This window comes from Drosophila teissieri, chromosome 3L (assembly GCF_016746235.2).
Source record: "Drosophila teissieri strain GT53w chromosome 3L, Prin_Dtei_1.1, whole genome shotgun sequence".
NCBI lineage: Eukaryota > Metazoa > Arthropoda > Insecta > Diptera > Drosophilidae > Drosophila > Drosophila teissieri.
The window spans coordinates 2,508,141-2,532,061 of NC_053031.1; the positions used below are offsets into that span (position 1 = coordinate 2,508,141).

Sequence of the window (23,921 nt, forward strand, 5' to 3'; positions counted from 1 at the left end):
CTTGCTAACGAATAGAAATCGCTCTTGAAGCTTGCTTCCTTTTTTCTTGTTAGTTTTTTCTTTTTGGCTGCTTAACAAATTTGGGTGGACATTTTGCATTGATTTGGCCGCTAAAGCTGCGCGAAAAGTAACCAACTACACCTCAGTAACTCGGTAACTTTCCTGGCAGCCCGCTTGGTAACAGAAAACACACACTTCCACTAGCTTCTCTACTTAAGTACTTAAATGACTTTCAGGCATAGCATACAGTACAATACTTTAGCGTTAATTTTTAGGGGATAGTACAGTACGTTCCATAGATGTCTTGACAATTTACTGTTGCACACACATAGATGTATATCTAGAATTGAATATTATTGAATATGCGCTAGTCATTAAATTACACAGATTACAGATTAATAATTAGAAAAACGAGACACGCCCTTGGGTGCTGCCTTGCATTACATAACTTAAACGATATTACAATATTATCCTTATATTCCGTATTTTATTTGAAGCAGCTCTTACACCGTTCAAGTCTGTTCAGCGAATTCCTTAAGTGTTCTATGCTTTCGTTTGCAACTCGCAACTCCAATTCAAATGGTTCATTTTGGTTTTTGGTTGGCTTTGAAAAAGAATTCCTTTTGTTTGTTATTAAATTAATCATAAAATCAGTCAGTCCAACGCCTTCTTGTTAGTTACTTAGCTTCTTCTTTTGGTTGTGAGTTCGATTTTTAGTCGGGGAAGTCCGAGTGCTCGGAGTGATCGGTTGGATGTTGGGCCCGTTTTGAGTGTGGGATTCGGGGTCATTTCTAACCGAGATCTACGGCTACACTACCACTCCTGACCCTGACCTGCTACCAGCTGCTTTCCTTGCTTTCTTTTAGAGTAATTACGTCTAGTTGCCATTAGGTTCGATAGGTTAAAATGTAGTACGTATGTATAATAGATGTATGTTGTACAAATAAATTATATTATCATTACATGCATATAAATATATATAACCGAATAGATATATGTTTATATATACGCGCGTGTTTCTCCTTGTGTGTGTGTTGTGTATGCATGTATGTATATAGACTACAATATATACTGCGTATGCTTTTGGTTTTTGGCTACTTTGATGCTTAACAACTAGAATTCAACTACTTCTTTTTGGCCGCCTTCTTCTCGGCCTTGCGTATGGCCTTCTCGCGCTCCCTTCTCTCCCTCTCCATGTCCTTGCGCTCCTTCTCGATGTTGGCCTTCAGGTCCTTTAGACGCTTCTTCAGCCGATGCTTGTCGTCGCCACACACACCCAGGGTTTTGAAGTCCTTTGAGTCCAGGGTGAGAAGAGCTCCGCCCTCCACGTTGTTCTCCTTGAAGACAGGGATGTAGCGCTCCAGCTCGATGCCCATCAGCCAGTGTCCCACCTGGTATTCCGGGGGAGGAGTCATTAGTGAGGATATAGCAAAGCTTTCTGGGACATACCTGATCCTTGGTCCATTCGTGAACGGGGCCACCCTTGTAGGTATACCCAGCGGCCAACGCCTTGCGATCGGAGAAGCTGGAACTGGAACCGGACAGGTCCAGGGTGCGGCTGGGGGAGTATCCGGGCGAGGAGCAGCCCGAGGACATGCTGGTGGGCGACGGCGGACCGGTGGTGTGGGCGGACGGCTGCTGCTGGATTTGCTGGTGGTGCTGCTGCTGCCAGGGCACTGTGCCGGGCGGGGAGAGTGATTGTGGAACGACTTGTTTAACTTTGGAACGATTGCGCATTAGGGGTGGTGGTTAGTCGAGAGAGAAAGAAGCGGAGAGATAGAAAAGTCAGAGTTAGTAAGATCGCACTGGAGGCACCTTGGCATTGCGACGCAGAGCACATGGTATCGGTTGACAGTTGACGGTTGAACGGGTTAGTTTAGACATTCATAGTTAATTATAGAGATATACGAGTACATATGGGGAGTAATGCGAGTAATGCGAGTAAACGGATAACAGCTGCAATGAACTCTCAAAACCTTCGCATATTAAAAATGGTTATAACGAATAACGGTGTTGGATTAGTTAAGTCTTTTGAACAGTAAACATATGTACAGATCTGTATGAAATGATGTGATGATCATGATCTTTTTTCTTTTGTTGGGGTGCTTGGGATCGATCTACTGGTTAGTCTACGGTCGGGCTAGAGAGATTGGAGATCGGAGGATTGTGCTGGTCTAGTTGGTGGTTGGTTGGATGGTCATAGTTCACCTTTGGGCTGTGCTTCGTTCACCGCCTGGCGGATCTCGTTGATCAGCGTCTTGCAGTTGATGGCCGCGGCGCTCTGGCTCTTGTTAATCTCCGTGTAATCGTCGCTGGAATGTCGCGAGGATCCATCGCCGAGTCGCCTGCAAAGGTCGAGCAACCGTATAACAGAGGGCATAATGTATTAATAATTCCAATTTCTTTCTACTCTTCCCCTCACAGCTTGTAACTGTTTTTGAACATGTTTCATTTGTAAGAAAAACTAAATTGATTAAAGAAATAACTAATAGTCTTCGGTGCTAATGAAATCACTTTCGAGAGCATGTTACTCCTTGTCCCACCTCGCTATGCAGCTATAACCCACCTCTCTCGATCGGACAGCGCCTGGTTGAGTTGATCCGTAAAGCTGGATCCTGGCAGTGGGACTTTGCTGCCATTGGGTGCCACTCGCCGTCTGCTGGGATACATCCAGCTCTCTGCGGGATCGTTCTCCGCCAGCTTATCGTTGGAGCCCAGGATGGAGTCGTACGAGCTGTTGAGATCACGATTGCTGCTGGTGGCCGGACCCGTTCCGAAGGTGGTCATACTGCCGCGATGGAAGTCGTTCAGCCCGTTGTCCGCCGGAGAACCCAAAGCGTTCTTGAAAATGCTAGGAATACTGGTGGTCACGGCCTGAGCCTGCTGCTGCTGCTGTTGCTGCTGCTGTTGATGCTGCTGCTTGCTGGGATCCTTGTGCACCTGGGCATATAGCTGGTTGATCTGAGCCTCGCGTGCCGTCGACTGGTTGGACGAGCTGGACGAGGCGGAGGAGGTGGAGTTCAGCAGGATGGGCGTTGTGGTGCCCAGGTGGCCATTGGAGGGAGTGGCGACCACACTGGCCATTGCTGGCGGATGGTGCTGCAGCAGATTATTCACGTTGGCCAGCAGATGCGAGTTGCCGTTGGAGAGGCTGATGGTTTCATGGGCGACAGGAGCACCCGCCAGGTTCAATGCCGATCCCTCTCGCTCCTCCTCCTCATCCGTGTCATCCAGCGTGCAATCGGAGCTGCGACTGTTGCTGCGGCTGCGCTTGAGGAGATTGCCATTCGAAAGCTGGCCGAGATCGCCGGCGGCTCCATTCGATGTGCTACTGTTTCCATTTGCTGAGGGCAACTGGCGGTTGGCTAAACCACCACGGGAGGCTTTTGTTTAAAACCGATTTCAATTGGCAGGGTGCGAGTTTGGTTTGATTTTGGTGTTTTTCAAATTGATTTCGATTGTTTTTCGATTTTTCGATTGGTTGGAAGTTGGGCAAAATGAGGGCGCAGCGTGTAGGCGTGGCAGTCACAAGAACACAACGAGCAAAGAACGTAATGCAAACATGAACAACGATATAACGAACGTGAAACAGACGGCACACAGAGATCAAATAAAATCGAGAGAAATGGAAGGAAAGAAAGAGAATAACAATTAGCACAGAATGACAATGACGGAGCACAACAGAAGAAAGTAGCAAAGGGAAATGAAGAGGAGGAGCTGGTGGTCGAATCTTTAGCCCAGGTGCAGCTCAAAGCGCAAAGCACAAAGCACAAAGAACGGAACGCTCACTTAAAACAGGATTATCATGGTTCGAGATTTGAGTATTGAACAAACAGCGTAAAATAACGAAACTCATTTGGCTTAAAGGTAAAACAGAATATCAGAATATCAGAACGACAGTGCATTTGTGATATTCAAAGCATAGACTCGTTAGAAACCATGACACTCTTGTAGTTAATGAGTAACAGGTGCTTGGGTAAGAAAATAATGTCCAATGGCGACGACTCACCCAGATCGATTTTGGTCTTGTTAACCGAGTTATCCAGCAGCTCGTGCTGCGGCACCGCCGCATCCAGTTCGTCCTTGACCGGAACCTTGCGCTCCACAGTGGCCGTCTTCACGCCATCGCCGTCGGGCGAGAGATCAGAAATCTCCGTGTCCGACAGCTCCGTCTCCAGCTTGTGGAAGAGCGGTTTCGGCGGCGTCTTGCGCATCATCTGTGGTGTCAGCTTCAGGGTGGCACTATCGTAGGGCAGGCCGACGGGGAAACCAGCCTTGCGCTGTGTCTCCTGCAGCTCGTGCTCCAGATTGATCACCCGATCCTTGAGCTTCTTCACCAGCGCATTGTACTCGGTGTCCTTCTCCTGCAGCAGCTGCTGGTAGAACTCCTCGCGATGGCACATGTCCAGCTCCCGCTGCTGGTACTCCCTGACCAGCCGCTTGGCCTTGTTGTACTTCTTGTCCAGCGCCATGTACTGGCCCTGCGACTGCTGCAGCATGTTCTGCAGGTTGGCCGCCTCCTTCCGGATGTTGCCCAGCTCCCGTTCGCTCTGCCGGAGTCGCTCGCTAAGCAGCTCGTTCTCATTTCCCGTCGTCTCGAGCTTGACCAGCTGGGAAGGGGTGAAAATACATTAGTATGCCGTACTTTTCCATCTCAAAAGGTTGTGCAATTGATGGATGAGATGATGTTGGGAAAATAATAAGCAAAACAACAGAAAACAAACCTTTCGTTTAAGATTTTGAATAATCTCCTCCTTAACCAGGCAACCCATTTCGCTCTGGGAAAATAAAAACGAATAATAAACGAAAAATTATAAACATTATAAGAAACAATCGGTAACTAATTACAATTGATTAACTAACTCATTCTGCGAACATAAAACAAACTACTCAACAAGTAAGTCAACGTAAAAAACTGAATAGGTATCAAAGTGTTTTAAAAATGTGCTCTACAATTGTTCGAGTATCTAAAATTTTGTTTCCAATGATATTTTCAAATCCAATTACCGCTTTGTGCTGCATTTCAATATCCACACAATTTTGAAATTCAGCAAAAGGAGAGAGAAGAGAACACACAAACACACAAGTTAAGCACGGCTGTTAGAGAGATCCTTTCCGGGACTGGCGATCCCAGGACGCAGTAGAATCCTTACCTCCTGTAGCAGCCGCTTGAGCGACTCTACCTCCTGCGAGTGCGTGGCCTCCACCTCCATCGGATGCTCCACTTGGACGGGACTCGAGGGTCCCTCGCAGACACTCGAATTGGCCGAAACCGGCTGGGTGGAGTCCTCGGAGTAGTCGAGAGTGCGGCGCAGGTACTCCTCTTGTTGGCTGAAATAACTTTAGTTCAATTAATATCTGTTGACTAGCCATTTCCCTCACTAACTAACCGCTTCAAGCGCTCCTCTTTCTCGCGATCGGCCTGCAAACTCAGTCGTATGAGCTGGGCTACCTCAGAGTTCTCAGGATCGCGCTCGCGTCCGATTTGGAATTTGACTAGACCGGAAGTATTGCGCAGAACCGATGCTGCATATGCCTGTGTAACGCCCACGAGACTCTTGCCGTCCACCTCAATGATCTGATCGTTGACCTGGGAATCAAAGAAAGTCGGTTACCACTGTACTTAGGACTTAGTAGTTAGAGCAACGCCCACCTGAATGCGACCGTCTCTGGCTGCTGCCCCGTTGTCGGTAATGGTTTTCACAAAGATTCCTAGTTTCTCTAAGCCCGCATCGGCGCCAACGCCCATGCCAATTATGCTGAGACCCAGACCCTCAGGACCCTTCATCAATTCCACGGGGAAGACGTGCATCTTCTCCACGCGCTTTTCGAGCTCGTATTCCGCCGAAGCGGCCACCGGATCAACATCCTCATTCCGGCGATCGTAGTCGTTTACGGAGAAAGTTGAGTACACGTGGATGGGTCCGGAGCTGAAGCGAACCTTGGGATTCTTGCGTACAGTGATGGGCGGATAAGAGCAGTCGTCGTCGTCAAAGTCTAGGAGACCTATTAGATATAAGAAGAAATAAAGAAATAAGTTGTTGAAGGCTTCATGGGAGGAGGGAATGAAGTATTTACCAGGCACTTCCATCCAGAAGTTGCCATCTTCGAAGTAGTGCACTCCGGCCTCTACGAGAACCTCCTTGCTCCTCACTGGCGGATACTCTGGGATGTAGTACTGACTGTCGTCGAGTTCGGTAACGCCAGTGCTCAGAACCGTAGAGTTGGTGGCCTGTTCGGCGTCTGCCAGGGAGTAGGTGGAGTTGTGCTTGCTGGAGATGATGCTGTCGTCGATGGTCGTGGTCTGATTGAGTGTGGCATCCGATTGCGTGGACTCCACCGAAACTATCGACTCGTGCAGCGATTCCCCGCCAGTCACATACGTTTGGTTTAGATCGGAATGTTTCTCTTGCAGATCGTAGCCGTTTTCCAGCTCCTCACGCTGACCTGGTCCTCTGCACGAAGTGGCGGAGGTGATCAGCAAATTCTCTAGGCTGCGTTTGGGCGCCTAAACAGAAACAATTGTGGTATTATACATTTCTAGGGCATAACTGATATGGGCTACCTCTAGGACGTCCCTTAGCCACTCGGGCTCGTCGTCGTCGTGGCGAGTGGTGGCTGTGGTGGCCGTCGAAGGAGTGGTGGTGGTGGTCTCTGTCTCTGTGCTGTCGGCCTTTACGAAGGTGGCATTCAGAGCTGTGGTGGCATGGCCATAGCCCACAATGTCCACGGCTTCAACGTCATCGGAATCGCCGTCAGCGTCAGCGTCACCGCCGTTGGCATCGAACTCGGTCCTGGCGTGGTCCTCCTCCTCGTCGTCCTCCTGGAGCTGGAACTCCTCCTCCTCGTCCTCGTCCTCCTCGACAATCGCTGGGACAGCTGCGATTTGAATGTCCTGCTCCCCGTTGGCGGCGCTGGCGGCAGCTGCCGATTGTCCGGGCAAATCCTCAATGAGATTCTTGATGCTGGTCGGCGATGTTGCTGTGGCAACAACGGTAGCAACAGCCACGCCCACGCTGGGGGCGGCGTTGAGTATTTGCTCGACTTCCTTGGCCTGTTCGTCCGACAGCAGCGACTGTTGTCTGTTTGGGATCACAACAAGAACAAAAACCAAGAGTTATAGCAACGCTCCTTTGGGGATCAAGATGAATTTAAGGCGACGTATGTATGTACATATATAGAGAAAACAGGACCAACCTGATTTTGTTTTCCACAATGCTACGCAGACAGGATACAGTGTACAGGATGCAGGATACAGGACAGGACACAAGCACAACAATAACAGGCAATTTACGATAAATAAATGAAAGTAAACAAAGTGAGAAATGCAAAATTATGAAATATTTATGGAAACATGCAAATCATTTTAAATAATACAAATAAAATGCATACGACTACGTGCGGCGCTTAAAGATTTATAAACGCTGCGTACGCAACGAGCATGTAAATAAAATTAAAGTGCATATAATAACAGTAATTAAGTGGATAACCCAGCGGTCGACAAGTGTGTGCAATTAAAATGTAATGCACTTTTAATTCACACCATCCAGTTGTGCCACCACTCCCAATCTCCGCATCCTATGTTAATTTGTCACCTCAAATTGGTTTCAATTCGCTGCAGGGCTCGCAAATTTGCAGCTATCCTTAAACTAAATAATCTAATTCTTGGACATCTTCGATGGCATTTGGTGTGCTTAACAGACGGCTAACAGCTTTGTAACATAGTGCGCGAATTCTTGAGCACCGCCTCTGGATTTGATGGTTCCATCGATTTTTGTTCAGTTTGTAGCCGATAATTTGCTGTTATTTCACCTTAAATTAATAACAGGCGCCCTTTAATTGCACGTAATAACATAGTGAAGTTGAGGACGGAGCAAAAATGCAGTCAGCGCCGCAAAGTACGCAATGCCAAATTAAACATGCACGCTTACACGAGCACGTAGCCCCCAGCGAGTTGGGTGGAAAATCGGGTGAAAAGTTATGTCGCATACGCCGAGTTGCACACGCAATGGCACCTGAAGTGAGGAAAACTGGTAGCCCAGGTAGACAGTTGTCAACTCAGCTCAACTCAGCCGAGTTCAGTTCAGTTAGCTGGGTGCATTTAACGTTTAAGTGTTTGTCACTCTCACTTGTGCGTGACGTCACGTGTAAGGTGGATATCTGCCCATCGCAGTGTTTGTTAATTACTGCCAACAATTGCCAGCGACAACGACAACGACAACGGCAACGACAACGAGGACGAGCCCACACACAGAGAAATTAAGGTGGAAATAACAAACTCCTATGTTACCTCTTGTTCAGAGAAAATAAATAGTACATTCAATGGAATAGTAGTGTGCAGAGCTCTTGAAGGAATATTAATGGGTATATATATAAATAGATGACGATCAATCTAAAATGTTAAACAATAAAGCCCCCTTTTAGGCTTGAAGCTTTTTTGTTACTCAGTTTAGCCAAATTTGATTGCAAATAGTTTTGTTCCGTGCATTTAGAACACGGCTAATCATTGCAACTAACACACAAAGCCTTAGTAGTTGCAAGTGGTTGATTATGTTGTTGATAATGAGAGCCAAGTGGCAGACAGTGAGGCAACAACAAACAGTGGAGCACAGGCCCAAAGTGGGCACTTTCCCGCTTTTCCACTTTTCCATTTTCAGTTTCCCCCTCAGGTGTGCGGCCACACACCACACGGTTAGGTTACAGCATGCATTTAAATGAGTTTTCCAGCAAAGTTGCAGTGCATTTATGTAATTGCAATTGCAATTGGCATTTTCACACGCAGCGCAGCAAACTGTAATTAGCTGGGCGTCCAAAAACATATTGCAAATGGCCTAAAATTCAACAATATGGCCAACACAGTTGACGGCGGTGGTTTCGGTGGGTCCATTGAAAAACAATTCGAATGTTTCGATAGCCCCAATGCAATCCAATAAAATGCTATAAAACAATTAGGCAGCGTTTTGCAAACGAAATCTGTATATTGCTCTCTATTTCGTGACCACTTGAACAAAACAAAACAAACAATCAACAAAAACAATTGAAATGGCCCAAACACAAAACTGCAAACTTATTCCAGCGGCTAACTAAGCGGCTTATGGAAGGAGTTGGCCCGTGGAGGTGGAAGGATTTAGTTTGAGGTAAGCCCCCATTTCCCATTTCCCTTTTCCAAATGATCCCCTTCAGCTGGGCAAAACGAAAAAGAATTAGCATAAAGTTATGGCTTTTTAATTAAAATAAAAATAACACGCTACCGTTTTTAATTGCTGGGGAATGTGGGACAACCCGATTCCTCAACCACACAGGTTGCCTAAAGCGAACGCAGTTGCATGCATAACAAAATATTACGCATACGCCGCGTGAAACAACGATGACAAAGTTCCATCGTCGACGGCGGTGGGAAAATAATTAAAAAGTCTTGGAATGGGCATCAACTTAAAGGATATTAAATAATGTATGGAAGAATTCTACTGTTTGAACAAATAATAAAGTAAAATTAAAGTTGAAATACTTGTTTATTGCTTCGATTTTGAAACGTTATTATGCAGAGTTATCCACAAAACCACTCCTTTTGCCCATGGTACTTGCGGCGCAAATATAAATAAAATGCGAAAGACAAATGCAATTATGCGACGCTTGGAATTCTCCGTTTGTGCCGAGTAAACAAAGGCGGAAAAGCCGGAAAACGCAGATGGTAAGAGGAGGGAGTGTGCTGCGCTCCAACACTTTTCCTTTCCTATTTATTGGAGCACAAGTTGATTAGGGAAAACGCAACAGACATATGGAAAGTGCGATTAAAAGGCGTTTGCACAGAGAGCCGCAAACAAGGTCAGTCTGCTCATTGTTTCGTCATACTCGCACATTTATAATTAATTCAAATAACAACGGCCAGCGGGAAGCCGCAATGCAAAAGCCTTGCCCCACAAACTGGGAGCGGATTAAACTCACTCAAGAGCGAGGGATTTCCCCTGTGGAAAATCGCTCGCTCTCCGAGTGAGTTTTCCATGTGCTGCTCCTTTCTGTGGTTGTGGATGTAGCTGTGGCCCTGGCCCACAATGACGTCATGTGTCTGACTGGGTTAGCCCTCCATTGTTGTGATAAATTTAACAGAATTTATGTTTAGTCATTCGTGAGTTTTACAGCGAACATTTTCGTTTATTAATAGCAGTTTTGCTCGGCTTGCGAGGCGATGGACTAGACTCCATCATCCGGCACTCGTCCAGTTCGCCAGCGCTTTTCAAAGTCACTTGTGTCTTTGGCGGAATGGAGTGGATTGGGAGTGGACTGGGGAGGAGTGGAGAGGGGAACATAGAGTAAGTTGTTGGCCTGGCCGAAACCAAGTCAAGGTGAGCTATGACGAGGATAATGTGACGATGTACGATGTACGATGTTCAAGGGGAGATATATAGCCCAAATTGGCTGCTCTTTGCAATGGGTGTGGATATCAAATTGGCTTTTGTTTAAGTCGTATCATAGAACATACTATCACAATACCAAAAAAAACTGTTAAGACCTACGAATATCATCGGATACTTTAAGAGAGACTGATAATATTTCTGAATATTTTCGCATATGCAAAAGGCAAAACCTCGGCGGCTGACTTTGCAATTGTTTGGTGCCATTATCGTTGCGGATTTATCTGCATAAATTGGGCCAACACATCAGAGGTTAACCCGTTTAGCTCTCAATCACACACAATATCAATTTGAATGCACAGAGGCGGGACAAAGCGAATCGAATCGTATCGAATCGAATCGCATTCACATGGGGCCAACTATGAAAATTGAAAAACCCCATTTTATCATGGCGAACACGTACGGCAAGCCAGAGCACAAATGCCACAGCAGCTACACAACTCCGGCGGCACAGAAACAACAATCAGGCGGGAACAATATTTACTGCGTGCGCACCAAAGTATGCAGCAAGAAAAATCACAAACGCAGGATGATAACAGGACGACAAAGGACATCAGGGAGAGTTGCAGGATGAGGAGGAGGAGGAGGAGTGGAAGGAGCAGCGAGCACGATGACAATGTTGAAAATGACAACTTGGCAACAATTATATTCGAGGACGAGTGTGGGCGTGTGCTGTGTGTGCCGTGTGTGCTGTGTGTTGGCCCGCATATGAACAAGAAAATGGAAACAACAATGTCAACAGTATCAACATGGCGTATGAGCAACGTTCAATTGGAAACCCATTCGATTCAAGTGGCAACAATGCGATAAACTGTTCCAGCAGCAACGTTTTGCATTTGCCCATTCATCGGTAGATTGTGCAGGAAATTGAGGTAATTAAACGCTCGAAGAGTCTACGGGAAAATGAAAAACTCTGCTTCCTTTAATCAGCTCGATGTGAAAGTTACCTGCCCACATTATTTACCCCCTTTCAGTTTTTCCCCCCCCCTTTTTGCAGTGCGCGGTGTGCCAGATGCCAACAACTTAAGTGCTCTGCATACACAAATATGCATATAAAAACTGTTTTAAATATAATTTGGCCACCACTCGCCCCGCCCACCGATTGCAGCAGGAAAAAAAACGATCACATCGAGGATAAAAATTCCATAACTTGCAACTAAAATGCAAACTTTTGCAGAAACTTTGCCCGGGCCAAGTGAATGCATTCCCACTTGCAGGCAATCAACGTGGCAAATAAAAATAGTAAGAACACCCGGGCTCTTCACCTATTTATCTTTATCACCCCGGTGGCTTCACCCACCGAATTAGCAGAGACACGTCACACATCGCACGCAGCGGCTATAAATTGCAGTATTTGCCTCAAACTGAAAGTTATGCGAGCAACTGGGTAAACAGTCACCAGGACTCAGGGACTCCAGGACTCTGGGACTTTGGGAAGCAAGGACTCCAGGAAGCAAGGACTGCAAGACAGCAGGACAACAGTCAGCGGGACAAAACAAAGTGCTAAAGGTGCGTCCCACCCAGCAAGTCGCCTCTGAAGAGCTGCTTTCACATCGGATGGAGGATGAGGGTGGGGAGCAGCATTAGCGGACCGGCGATGAAGGAAGAATCGCTGGAGGCGACTAATGGAGGCACGGGGAGAATCGCGGAGTCACAAGTCGCTGGGCAAAGCCCCTCGGCACTTTCACAACGATTTGCAAGCCTTTCTCTTATTATAAAAGTAAACTGATTAATTTGGCATTAACTAGTTGGGTAAACAAGGATTTGTTTTTCGTCGAATAAGTTTCACTTCTTACGAGCAACTATAATTGATCGTTACTCTCATTTATAATAATTCCCATTAGTTTTAAGCATTATTAAGCACTAGTAACCCTGCAGATAGTCACCACTTTCCTGGGCGACCCTTGCAAACGTAGAGTATCTCAAGAACTATTGAAATAAATACCAACAAATGGGCCAAAGCGTCATTCGTGCTCCATTTCCAAGTTGCCTTCGAAACTTTTGCGCTGCACTTGCACTGCACTTCCTCTCGCCGCCCAGTGCCGCCCACTTTGTTGCCATTTCGGTTGCAATTGAGCTGATGGAGGGTCGGAAGGGGAGGGAAGGGGTGGAAATAAAAACACTAAAAATATAAAAAACAAAAGTGGGCGGGGGGAGAGGGGGACAGGGGCGTGCGATAAGCCAAGCACACAAATAAGATTACAACGCCCCAGCAAAGCAGGGGCAACAATAGTAAAAGCGCAAGAAATACTAGCACTAAAAACGCGAAACCGAAAACTTTTTTTAAATGCAGTCAAAAGCAAAAGTTCAAGCTAACCAAGAGAAAGCGAAAAAAAAAGAAGGCAGAAACTAACCAAAATGAAAATAGAAGGCAAAGTTAAAACCGCCGAATACAACAAATTATTGAGAAAGCGTGAAAAGAGGAAAGTTGCCAGTGGAACAGGCAGCGGAAAAAATGTTGAGCGCAAAGGGCCAAGTTAACTAGAAAATGGCCAACAGCCAGAGTCATCCAAAAACGGCGCCCAGCGAAGAGAAGTGGCAGCCGCTAAGAAACTTAATCCTGCAATCAGTTTCAGTTCTACAAGGACACTTCAAGAAAAAGCTCACAGCTTTACTGAAATCAGCTGCAAAATAGCTTAAAGTTTTAGGCATTTGCTAGGTGTCAGAAGGAGAATAAAGATACTTTTCTATGGTGCTAAAGGAAAGCTATAGTTTTTGGTTTCCTGAGCGTTTTAGGACCATTTTGAACTGCAGGATGATTGTGCAGAGTGCAGTTGAAAGTACTCCGCAATTACACAGGCCAATGCCGAGAATGGCCCACAATTGACCAGCAAATTGCCCGAAAATTTGGCCCACTTGCCTCACTCAGAAAAAGGATAAGAGAGGAGCACGATGTGGAGGAGGATGTGGAGGTGGATGTGGAGAACAGGCCTTGTGTCAAGGACAAACGTTTTGGGGACAGCGAGCTCAGCTGGGCAGGCTGCCAAAAAAAAAAGGAAAAAGGAAAAGGAAGGCACAAAAGAGTTGCTCCTGTTGAGCCCCCAACATTTGGCCGAAAGATAAATGAGAGTTGGACTTGCAGCTGGGTTCGGTCCTTGCTCTGGCTGCTCCTCTGGCCACGACTTTTGGCCAAGGACGACAAGGACATCATCAACACATGGCCGTAACTGCTGTCGCTGCTGCAATTTATGTAAATTGCGGGCTAGTCCAAAGAGCCAGTGCCAGAAAGAGAGAGAGTTGAATGCCAAAAAGGCGAGATCAGAGAGTTAAGCAATTGCCACTTGCGACAACGCTGCGTATGTGCGATTTCCCTGGGCCTTCTTTCTCCCACTGCCACTGCCCTTGCCAACTGCAAATGAATTTCAATTTTGCATTTCGAAAAGCATTCCCAGGGGGCGTGAAGTTTTTCAATTAGTTGACCAACTTGCACTTTTGCCGCTCGCAGGCAAATTGTTTCTGCTGAAATTATGCAATTTATTTCAGTTCATTCGAAAGTTCCATGCGCCTGATGAAATCATTTTCCCAGCCCTGAAGTTATGCTAATTGTACAGGCGATAATCATGGGTAGATTGCACTGCATACAAAAGGACTCTCGAAAATATGAGGGTCCTGTAGCTGGGCAGGAACTTCACTTGAAGGGGAAAATTGTGCAGAAAAGTATGCCATAACAACGGGCAGAAAAAACTTTCGAGTTTACTGCCCTTCTTTCAAGGGGCTTAAATCAATTGGTTACATTTTATTTCGGTATGTGGAAGTGATGCAATAATGTCATGTCATGTCTGGCCAAAAGTCCCATTTACTGCTGGTTTTTTGTTTCCACGACAAATCCTCGACTGCAGCGATCCCACACATTAACTCATTTCCTGCTGCTGTCACTTGAACGCAATATAGAAGGAGACACTCGTGCAATTTAACTAAGCACAGAAACCACTTGCACAATGCACTTATAGCCCACTATTCATTTCCCAGCCACCCACTCAGCACCCAGGCACCACCCACCCACTTTAACCCACTACACCCCTCACCCGCTGTGGCTTAAGTCGCCACCGCAATTTAAATAAGCTTAAAAGCGCAGCGAAGACCAAAGGCAAACTTGACTGAAATGCATTTCCCCGTCCAGCGTCCTGCGTCCTGCCTCCATTTTCCCCACGACTTTCCCACCGCCGAAAAAGACGAGGGGGAAAACGCAGAGTTTCGGGCGGGGAAAAGCCAGCATATTGAATGCCAAATGAGCGATTAGCACTTGTCGCCCTGTTGATGCCTTTGGCGATGTCGCCCAGGATGTGACGATGATGAAGGAGATGGGAAGGAAGGATGAAGGATAAAGGATGGGATGGGATGGGATTCCCCGTTTGTTGGTTTTTGTGATTGCGCTCGAATTACACTTAACACAAATTTCATTTGAATAAACTAAATGAAATGCATGGCCAAAGGAGACGGGCTGCATAATCAGCAAAAAACTCATTAAAATGTTTAATCACGAAAATGGCTGGCAAGTGGAGTTGTCAAATGCTAAAATGGTGGTCTTTTTAAATTAGTTGTTCTTATTAAGTGCAATTTTTCATTTGTTGATTTCTCCTAGTTGTCAACAAAGAAACACAAACATCGTTAGTTTAAGTAGTAAATAATTGGGGCAATGTTATAACTATTTGGCAAATGAAGAATAATACACTTTGATTAACATGCAATAATTTTAATAAAAACCATTTATAAAAACCCATATTATTTGTGGACCTACTTCAATAGCGAGTCGCTTAGTAAATAAACTCTGAATCAATCATTCAACATTTGGTTCTAATTAAATGTGATATGCAGCGATTAGACTAATCGACTTTGAGTGCCAAATTAACCGCAAAAGCCTCATTCCGAATATCCCTGAAGTAGACGATGATGTCAAACCACAAAGCGTCCTGTTGGCAAACAAATCACAGGCAGGAGGCCCAGGACCAATTGCCATTAATGCAAAGGTACAGAATCGAGTTGGGGAAATGGGTAAGTAGACATCACACTGGTGAGCAGTGAGTGCGCCTATTGACAGACCGAACTCGGAAAACTGCAAACTGAAAACTGGCCACTAACGAGACTTGCGACGCATGTGAGCGACTCTTCGACACGACAGACGTCTAATTAAAAGCCAACAAGGCACTGATAATGGCACTCATAACCGGATATATCCTCGCCATGGGATCCGCATCCGTTCATCATCATCAACAGCAGCAGCAGGAGCAACATCAGCAGCAGGGCGGCCAAATGTCATCAGCAGGCAGAAAATTGCCAACGATGGCGAACATTAAATATTGATAATAATATTTTTCACCTACCAAAGGCGTCCGCACTGTTGACACTCCTGACTTCGGCTGCTCCAGCTGCAGTTCCACTGGCAACGCGGGACTTCAAGTTTAATTAAAACTTATTTCCTGGCGCTCCAGCACGAAAATGTTAATTAAAACGATGTTCGGCGAGAGATTGCCTCACATTTCGTGCGTTTTTCCGCCTTTGCCACTTTATTTTTGCCAGCCAAAACGGATTTCGTTTCGCGCGCCGAATTTCCCGTTTTACGTTTTACGTTCTGCGTTATACGTTCTGCGTTTTCCTATTCTTATTTTTGGCAGCGTTACGATTTTCCAGCCATGCGACAGGATGAACGAGCGGCGGGCATGTGATTCGATTCGAGTGGCTCCGCAAATGCAGGACAAAACTGCACAGGACACGCAGGAGCGGCAAGTGAGTGGAAATGCGTCGACGAAAGGCGAGAGAAAAACGAGTGGAAAAGCGTCGGCGTCGGGAAAGCCGCTCGTTCGTTGCCACTTTCCACTCCAAGTTGAGCTCGCTCCACTTTCCACTCGTCTCGTCGTCACACGGAAAACGTTCATAAATAAAGAGCCAAAAATAAAAAACGGTCGACTAATTGACGTATGCAGCGCAGCACACATATGTATATGTATGTGTTATTGCCAAAGAAACTACGGTTAAGTGTAATTTTTTCCGCGGCTAAAACGAAATTGCTTATTTGCGTGCGAAACGTGAAAATTCCAGGACGAGGTGGCGCGAAAGCAAAGGCTACGTAAAGGATACGTAATTCCACTTCCTCGCAATCGCTCATAATAAATTGCCCCGAAACAAAAGCGTCGAAGACTGAAGACTGAAGAACCTAAACGCAAATAAGCGCAAAAACTACAACGATTGAAATGGGAACAACTGGCTGGGAAATCGTTTGAAAAGTGCATTTTAATATGTGCAATAGCTGCGAGGGTGGAAGTTGGAGTTTAGAGGTTAGCGGAGTGTTGGGGCTCAGGTTGATTCCCCTGTCTGTAGACAATAAATCAATGGCAAGTCAATTCTGGGAGCAGCCACGAACCGTGCGAATCGCAAAAAGCCAGGCCAAGAATAAATGACTGCGAAAATCTAGATATACTCAGACCTTCAAGCGCCCAGTTTGAACTCGAGCATTTGGGGTTCACCTGGAAACGTTTGGGGGTAAAACACCATACTGCAGGAATGGGTAAATCCCCTATGCATAGTTCTCTTTTGTAATTTCAATGATAAATATTTATTGGCGATGCCTGAAAGAGCTGGCTCAGAGTTGGAGATACTTGAACGAGTTCGACAGTTTAAAGTGCCACCAGCTTAGGCCATCAGCTCAGCTGCACAAAAGCGAGTACTCACGTGCAACTGCAACTGCAACTTAAACTTTAACTTGAACTCCGCCGGAGTCAACACTTCCGGGCGGAACAGACTCCGGATGGCGACTCCGGAGTGCATCAGCAGTTGACAAGCGACAGATTAGCTTACAATTACAACAAAGCCGGCGCTGAAAGGTGACTAAGCTGATGATGAATAGTAACCTGGCGGAGGCAGAGGTTGAGGAGGGTCCACAAAGTCCTCGCACAGAGAATGTGGGTGGTGCAAAGTAAATATTTGCTCCATATGTGAGCGAGTGACTAAAGTTCAAGCAGGGCCAAGAAAATGCAGGCAAACTGCATACAGCCTGGATTTCTGGATTGATTATTGGCTAGAAGTAATACGTAAAATGCTAATGAGCTGCTTTCCCAATATAAACAGCATGGGTAAAGGCAAATGTTGGTGTTTTATTTGGGCACTTGTGCTGATTAACTAGGAACAGCTGAGCTTTCGATGATGAATGTGAGCAGAAATCTAAGAAAATGCTTCGACTGCAATGCACTTAGTACATAAAAATAGGTAAAATATAAATGTAAGATATGTAGGCATAAATAAAGATAGTAATCAAGACATACTAAAGGCTAAAGTATAAGAATATAATCGGTTATGAGTATAATAGGTTATGAATTGATATGTAAACAAGATAAACACTAATAGAATAACATGCTAGACATACTTGCTGAGTTACAATACATAAAAGAAACAAAACACATGCCTAGATTACAGGTGACAAAATGTAGTAAATAAATCTCACTTGGTGTGACTTACCTAGAGCTCAACAATCGTTCGGCCTCGGCGGCGGTCATGTCATCCGGCAGGCTGTCCACGCGCGGAATCGCCGCAGCTGGAGGAGCAGCTTGAAGCGGAGGAGCGATGGCCACACTGTGGTTCACATGGACCTTGATCACCTCATCCACGACGTCGTCGATTAGTTCCACATCGAGTATATCGTCGCCCTTCAAGTGGTTGATGATGTCCTCCTCATCCTCGCCAGCACTGGTATCGGCATACTCCAGATCCTGAAGCTCCAGGGAGCCCTGAGCTGGAGCTCGTCGTTCGGGCAGAACCGGAGCCTCTTCCTCATCGTCGTCCTGCTGGAGTTCCAGCACCTCCACATACTCCACGGCCAGGTGCTCGTCCTCCTCGGCGAGATCTAGTTCCTCCTCTTCGTGCGCATCGATGGAGGCAATGGGCGCAATGCCCTTCACCAAGGCCGAGCGGGCGGGCGAACAGGGGGGCGTGGACTTGGCGCTGCCTCCACCACCCACACCCTGATCCTGGTTGCTGCTGTTGCGCCGCCTTATCGGTGAAACCACGCCCACCGGTGGGGAATTGTACGAGCCACGATGCAGGGGCGATGCCTCAACGCTGGACGAAGTGGGCGACTGGAGGAGAACGCCTCTGGCAGGAGCCACTGGCTGGGATTCCTGCATATCCGGCTTGATAATGGCATAGACCGTGCTCGACTCCTGGCCAAAGCCATTGGCGCCGTGGAACTTGCGCTGCATATCGGTCACCTTGGCAGTGTCGTACAGTTCAGCCTCCGAGCCGTAGACCTCGCGACTCTCGCTGCCATCGGGATTGAGGCGATAGCCCACGTCCACGTAGTTAAGGCTGTGCGGCTGCTCCTCCGCGTGGTCGTAGGCGGGCTGCAGCTTGGCCTTCAGCTCGGGCGTGGACTCGTTGAAGCCGCCCTCGTCCTGGCTGGTCGTCGATATAATGCTCGGCGGACGCTGGCCAAGACCGGCGGCTGGCATGTTCACCGTGATGCTGCTGCGCTTGTTGGCCACTCGCTGGGGGGATCCGTTGGCGGAGCCAGGAATGGAATGTTGCTGCTGCTGTTGCTGGGAGTTGTTGGCCGATGGCGAAGAGTCGTCCACAGATTTGCGACCTGGAAACAAAGAAATGTACCATAAATAAATGCTACATTATAAATGAAATTTACTAGTTCAAGCCTCCCAAAAATATAAACCTTATTTAGTATAAAAATATAATCTTTTATTATGCCCAATCCTCTTTGAGCATCCTAATCAGATCCTTTTGCATATTGAGAAGCATATAAGCCCGCTCCGAGTTGGAATTGTCACTCAAATGCGGCTCGAAATCCGAATTATCCTGCAAATGTTGCTCGAAGAACTCCCGATATCGTTGCAGCTCCTCCTCCAAGAGGTCCTTGTTATCCGGATCCGGTTCACCGCGCAACTCCCTCCGTATGAGTTCCATCAAGTCGATCATACGTTTGCGAGCATCTTCGGGTGACTTCTGACTAGCTGAATTCCGAAAGGCATTGGGCTTCCTCCTACTGGGTAGAAATTTGGACGGCGAGGACAGCGATCGACTGGTGGACGATCGGGCGGCAGAGGAAGAGGAATTGTTGAAGCGGAAATTCACTTTCTCGTTTCTGTAAAGCTGACGCACTTCGTCTTCACTGGTCATGGGAACGGAACGGAGCAGCTGGCGCCTCCTACAGAGTTGTGGCTTTGAAATGGACTCGGTAGTTCCACCCGAAGGACGACGACAGTTCGAGAAGGCATCCCAGTACTCAGAGGTGGATCGGTTACCACAGCAGCCATGTGATGAAGGGGAGTTGACTGCAGCCAGCGAGGATTGATTCAGATCACACAAACGCGGCATTTCAGTTGGGTTAGCGGACTGCTGAGCCGCTTGCTGCTCCGAGAAGTCCACCCAAGTCAACTCCGCCGGCGGAGGCTGCTCGAAGACGCCAGTCAGGCGCCTTTGATTCAGGCACACAATGAAATGACTCATGTACGCGTTGCGCAGGCGCAGATCGTGGAGCGTGTGGCAGTGCAGGGTGGTCAGTTTGTTGAGCCACAGCCAGGATGTCCTGAACTGCGGCGTATCTTCGCAGAACACATCCTCCGGACTGGGCGAGCAGTCCAGCATCAGCACAAAGTCGTTGGAGAGCAGTGCGCTATTAGTTTGGTCGTTCTCCTCCGATATCCTGGCACTGCTGCTTCGATTCTGATTGCGATGCGCACTCGTGCGGCTTTCCTCGTGCGGCACGTGGGTGTAGGATGTGGTCAGGAGCAGGCTGGCATGGCTAGTGCTCTTCCTTCTGTCGCTCGCCACTTCTTTGGAATCTGGCATAATTCATGTGTGTTATTCAAGCGTGTACGATATATTTAATTTTGTTTTGATCAAACAATCCAAAAATGTCAAGGTTTGATTCCATTGATATTTCAATAATTTACACATTCCTTAAAAAAATATCTATATATGTGAGTCACAGGTTCAGTGCTAAATATTGTGACACTTTGAATGAATTGTTTAATTAACTACACATTTTCCTAATTTATTTATTTATGCACGAATTTCGCTGGGCAACACGAATGCCTTAATGGATCAGAGCTAATCGCAACTTTCATACACATATATTTTGGGACTTTTCAGGCTATTTTCGTGTGTAGGTGCCGATGCTAAAGCTGTCAACGGAAGGCATAAATATAGCCGCCTCCAAATACGCGTATCTACATATATGTACGTCTCTGCATTGGACCCTTGGGGATCTTTAGTGGGGAGATGGAGCAGACAGGCGACATATTTATATACATATATATACTATATTTTTTTGGTAAAACGTGTAGGCATTTTCCAATTGACAGTGGAATGTCTTAGAAGTTTTGTAAGTCTGCCAATTATCTTATAACCGTCTCGAGCTATTTTAAATATTTGTATTCAAGTATAGTTTTTATGCAAACACGCTCCTCATTCCACTAGTACTAACCTCGACAGGCTTGGCAAAGTTTTCGCAAACTGAGACACATTTTCGTTCCCTTCACTAGCACTTTTCAATGTTCTGAGATGCGCATGTTGTGATTACTAAACAGAAGTTAAATTAAGTAATGCGACTGGAAATGAAAACGAGTTCTCATATAGTAACCATGTTTAAAAAAGGGTTCATAATTTTCCACCGAGTTTGGGAGAATATTCGAATGGCAAACCAATCCTTCATTGCAAATGTCACTCTCACACAGCCTGAAGTTGTTGGCCAGCAAAGAGGAGCCTGCCGAGGACATGATAACAAAGCCAGGATGGATTTCGGGTGCTGCCAGTTGAGTGACCACAGCAGCCGGAGTTGGCCAGCTGGCTGGAGCTGGTCAAGTGCACCCTGGCGTATGCTTAATGCCAATTAGACATGCGTGCGCTTTTAATTAAGAGCAGCATGAATACTTAATGCAAACGGGGCACTGAGGTCGGCCAGTTGCGAGGGGGGAGGGGGGCGAGTGCCGATGCGGCGTATGTGTGATTTCTGTTTCGGTTCAAGTAAATAAACTTGATGAAAATTCAAGCCAAATTCCGAAGGTCGGCCGTTTGGATGGAGTGAGGAGGGAGGAAGCGTAAACAAACGCAATTGAAATCAATGAATAATCGAAGGGGAAAATCACACTTTTGTTCGCTCTGCGTGTGTGTGTGTGTGCGTTGTATAATGAGATGCGAAAATTAATGAAAAACCGGGCCAAAAATAAATGCTTTGCAGAAAATAGCACGAGAATTAAAACAAAAGCAAACAAAAGACAATTAATGAGAAGTAACAAATGGCAAATCAGAAAACGAAATGGGGAAAAGTTTCCAATAAATCAAGGTTTATAAATAACTTCCGCAGCAATTGAAGCAATGAAAACGAATGAATAGAAAAAATGCAACTACATATATACACAATCATCCAGTGCTTCTAATAAATCAAAAGCGAAAAAATCGATTTGAGTTTGCTAAAAAAGAAAAGTGGGTGAAAAACTGTAGGCACTTGCTTTTCACTTGGAGGAACGACCAGTAAAACCATGAGCAAATTTGCCTAGTAAAATGCAAAAATAATTGTTTGAGGAACCACAACAAAGCGACAGCAAATTAGAGAAGCCAAAAACAGAGAAAGGGAAGATTTTGCCAGAGACGCAAGAAGAAATGTCAAGACAAAAAACGGAAGTTGCTGTCAAAATGTGCCAAAACCCACAGATAAGAAGGGGAAACCCCGGGCAGAAAGAAAGGCAGCTGCAGTGTGTGGAGTAAATGATATAGAAAGTCGGCATTCGTGTACTGGTTGGCTTGTTGGGTCAACTTCCCAAAGTCCTGACAATGCAGATATGCATAATGAAAACACAAACGAGACCAAAACAAAGGCGAGTCTTAAATCTCTGTGGCTACAAACAGGGCACAGAGATCCCCTGCATGTCCTGCAAAATAGCTGAGCGGACTAAACTCCTGGAAATGCATTAAAGCAAAAATAAACGGCAATCTGAACGACTGCAAAACTATTTCAAATTTCAGCAGGTGAATTTGTGTATATGCAAACAAATGCTTCAAAATGCATAAATAAAATAATAGTTAAGTGACATGGTAAACTCTTAAATTGATTTAAATATCCAAGTTTTATTTGACAGAAAACTGTTTTAAATGGTACTCGATTAACTGAACTAGAATAAATAAACAAAGAGTAAACCAAATTACAAAGAAAAGAATCCTAACTAGATGCCAACCCAAGTTCTTACGACCGAAGAAAATAACTTAAAGCATTTGAAACTCAAATTGATTTTGAATACTTGAGGACATTTCTTAGCCCCAGGAAAGTATCTCAATGCAAGTCGGAGAATATCTGCTGGCCACATTCCTGTTTCCGTCCAGCAGCAATCAGCAACAGGCAACTGGCCAACTATGGGAAGAAATGCCAGCACTGAAATATTTTACAACCTCTGAATGGCGAAAAGTGCAAACACATGACAATCGCAAATATTTCTGGTGTGGCATACAATTTCAAATTTGAAAATGAAAATAAACTCGGCGAAAGGAGAAAAAGCAGCAGAAGTGTGCGAGAAAAATGCGAAAATAATGCGAAAAAAAATATAGGAAAAGTTGAATGGCTGTTGCCATGCCAAGAAAAACTTCCCAGCGAATGTGAATGAATATTTTAAATATTTTGTTTGTCGCCAAAACAAAATGCAGTTCGCTGAACCTGCGGCGAAACAAAGAAAGGCTTCCATAATTTTCGATATCCAGAAGATACTTTGCAGCTGGCAGATGGTTGCATCTTTTGAGTTCTTTTTGCACATTCGTACATCTTTTGTACATCTGTATTTTCTGTCCGCCATCAATTAACTCGTTTTGAAGCGCAACTGCCGTATATTCGTATGTATTAGGGTCACTCGGGCAGTTTGCAATTTAATTTCAGTCAATTTCAAATGAATTACGCAATGCGTAGAGTTGCAAGTGAATGAATACCTCAACACTTAGATTCGACTCAAAAGGAGGATCGCCATTCGATAATAGCACTTTCCCGTCACAGTTCAAATTCTCAACTGATCACAACGACGACGGTGACAAGAAAAAGCCAGAGCTCTCCGCACCATTCAAGACATTTCCAGACTCCGAAGGCGAGGATCTGTTATCTGTTATCAGTGAGGGGGACAAAAAAAAAGCCAAATATGCAACCTCACGTGCCCCTCGAAAATCGAAACAAACCCTCAACAATCACGCCCCTAGCTCATGGTTACTATATATTTCAAATTCAGTTTTCTATTTCTTCGCATCGGGGCAACGTGCGGCGAATAATTTGTTTTGATTTGCACGGCTTCGGATTATCTTCTCTGTACTATAGACTATATTGAAGTATTTTGTTTTGGGAATTCTTTCGATTACGCGTTTGAAATTTTATTTTTATTTTTTTTTTTAATTTTATTGCGAAAGTTCTTGCCCGCTTATCAACGCGACATCAACTGAAGAACGGCCGCAGAAAATTTTCGCTTTTTCAGCATCGCGGCGGAAAAGAGAGAGCGTGGAAAATGGGCATATAGCCGAGAGATCTGACAGATCGGCGAA

General features: G+C 45.8%; 2 protein-coding genes across 13 annotated transcripts in view; both read right to left on the reverse strand.

The window, feature by feature from the left end:
* Positions 1 to 887: 887 nt before the first annotated feature.
* The window catches only part of LOC122618299, a 48,013-nt gene continuing 24,979 nt past the window's right edge, over positions 888 to 23,921 (reverse strand). For 2 of the 12 annotated variants that reach the window (XM_043794637.1, XM_043794638.1), the window contains 13 exons: positions 17,862 to 18,984; positions 7,198 to 7,218; positions 6,566 to 7,082; positions 6,079 to 6,508; positions 5,654 to 6,006; positions 5,391 to 5,590; positions 5,154 to 5,340; positions 4,725 to 4,778; positions 4,010 to 4,610; positions 2,567 to 3,383; positions 2,209 to 2,345; positions 1,450 to 1,718; positions 888 to 1,391 (listed from right to left, as the gene is read on the reverse strand). In XM_043794637.1, coding sequence (XP_043650572.1) covers positions 1,125 to 1,391; positions 1,450 to 1,718; positions 2,209 to 2,345; positions 2,567 to 3,383; positions 4,010 to 4,610; positions 4,725 to 4,778; positions 5,154 to 5,340; positions 5,391 to 5,590; positions 5,654 to 6,006; positions 6,079 to 6,508; positions 6,566 to 7,082; positions 7,198 to 7,218; positions 17,862 to 18,984 — 4,976 coding nt within the window. In that variant the 3' untranslated portion in view covers positions 888 to 1,124. The remainder of the gene's footprint in view (positions 1,392 to 1,449; positions 1,719 to 2,208; positions 2,346 to 2,566; positions 3,384 to 4,009; positions 4,611 to 4,724; positions 4,779 to 5,153; positions 5,341 to 5,390; positions 5,591 to 5,653; positions 6,007 to 6,078; positions 6,509 to 6,565; positions 7,083 to 7,197; positions 7,219 to 17,861; positions 18,985 to 23,921) is intronic. The other 10 variants (XM_043794643.1, XM_043794639.1, XM_043794640.1 and 7 more) reach the window with 10 other exon arrangements.
* Positions 19,070 to 20,295, reverse strand: LOC122618302. Its single transcript, XM_043794649.1, has one exon. The coding sequence runs from the start codon at positions 20,199 to 20,201 to the stop codon at positions 19,095 to 19,097; it is 1,107 nt and encodes a 368-aa protein (XP_043650584.1). The 5' UTR covers positions 20,202 to 20,295; the 3' UTR covers positions 19,070 to 19,094.